At 47.7% G+C, this 1450-nt stretch overlaps 1 protein-coding gene across 1 annotated transcript; it reads left to right on the top strand.

Annotated features, from left to right (window-relative positions):
- Nucleotides 1-315: 315 nt before the first annotated feature.
- Nucleotides 316-1205, top strand: LOC117940726 (histone-lysine N-methyltransferase EZH2-like; the record flags this gene model as incomplete). The annotated part of the gene is made up of 2 exons (XM_034865903.1): nucleotides 316-461; nucleotides 899-1205. Coding segments are annotated over 2 exons (453 nt in total), but the record flags the coding sequence as incomplete, so codon positions are not given.
- Nucleotides 1206-1450: the final 245 nt, after the last annotated feature.

The raw sequence follows: 1450 nt of genomic DNA, 5'->3' as shown, positions 1-1450 counted from the left end.
TCTCTTACTCACTCACATACACACACACACTCTTACTCTCTCAAACACACACACTCTATCTCACACTCACTCACACTCTCTCTCTCTCAAACACTCACTCACTCACTCACTCTCTCTCAAACAAACACACACACTCTCACTCACACATTCAAAAACACACACTCACTCTCTCTCTCATTCACTCTCTCTCTCTCACACACACACACACACTCTCTCACTCTCACACACTCACTCTCAAACTAACTCACTCTTTCACACTCACTCGTTTTAACATTCACTCTCAAACCCACACTTGCATCTCTTTTTTTGTTTTAGTGTTCACGTCAGACTTTCAACCCACGTCTCTTCTATTTCATCTTTTAGCTTTCCATGCAACTCCAAACACCTACAAGCGCAAGAACCTGGAGAACCAGGTGGACACCAAACCCTGCGGCATCGCGTGCTACATGTACCTGGTGCAGGTGAGTCAACTGTAATTCATTCATTCATTAAATATCATAGCATTGTTGTTCTGCTTACTGTCTTTCTGTCTTCACTATCTTCCCTTCCGTCAAACAAAAATGGAAAAAAATAGCTCGTTAGGTTTGGGCTAAATGTCATTTTAATTAAATGGTGATTTTACAGTTTTATGGGGAGTTTTATATGTAAAATAAAGCCTTTAAACTTTAAAACGCCGCTGACTGTGTTCCATGGTTGCAACACAACAAGCGCCTGGAACTACAGCGGTCGCTACGGAAACCAAAACTTGCCCATTGACGACCGTAATTATAATTTTTGTTGGACCAGGTTTTCGACGCCCAATCCTACTTTTTCTATATCTTCAACTGAAGGATAACCTGGTAAGATATTTGCTATATCCCCCTCAGTGTGTGACTGTTGTGTTGCTGTGGTTACCCAGGACGGGGTGGTGAGCGAGTACCCCGTGGGCGTGGTCGACGAGCGGGCCAAGACGCCCTCCAAGCGCCCGGTGGGCCGCCGCCGCGGACGAGTGCCGAACAGCAACAGCCGACCCGGCACGCCGTCCGTTTCCTCGGAAACCAAAGACACGGACAGCGACCGCGAGGGCAGCAAAGACGACGACAGAGACAACGACAAAGACGAAGACAACGACGAAGACAACGACGAAGACAAGGACGACGACAGAGACAACGACGACAAGAAGGACGAGAACACCAGCAGCTCAGGTACAAACGCTCGCTCGTTATGTTAGGTAATAAAGAAGCTGCCGTTAAAGTTCTGCTCCTCTTTGGTAAGAAATATCTCAGCATGTTCCTTAGAAATCAAACCCAACGTCTGTGTTTTTAAGACTTTTTTTAACCCTCCTGTTGCCCTCGTGTTGCCCTCGTGTTCCCCTCGTGTTGCCCTCGTGTTCCCCTCGTGTTGCCCTCGTGTTGCCCTCGTGTTGCCCTCGTGTTGCCCTCGTGTTGCCCTCGTGTTGCCCTCGTGTTGC

Source organism: Etheostoma cragini, unplaced genomic scaffold (genome assembly GCF_013103735.1).
Source record: "Etheostoma cragini isolate CJK2018 unplaced genomic scaffold, CSU_Ecrag_1.0 ScbMSFa_3118, whole genome shotgun sequence".
In the NCBI taxonomy this organism is placed as follows: Eukaryota; Metazoa; Chordata; class Actinopteri; order Perciformes; family Percidae; genus Etheostoma; species Etheostoma cragini.
The sequence above is the reverse complement of the archived record's forward strand: the minus strand, read 5'-3'. Positions and strand labels throughout refer to the sequence as shown.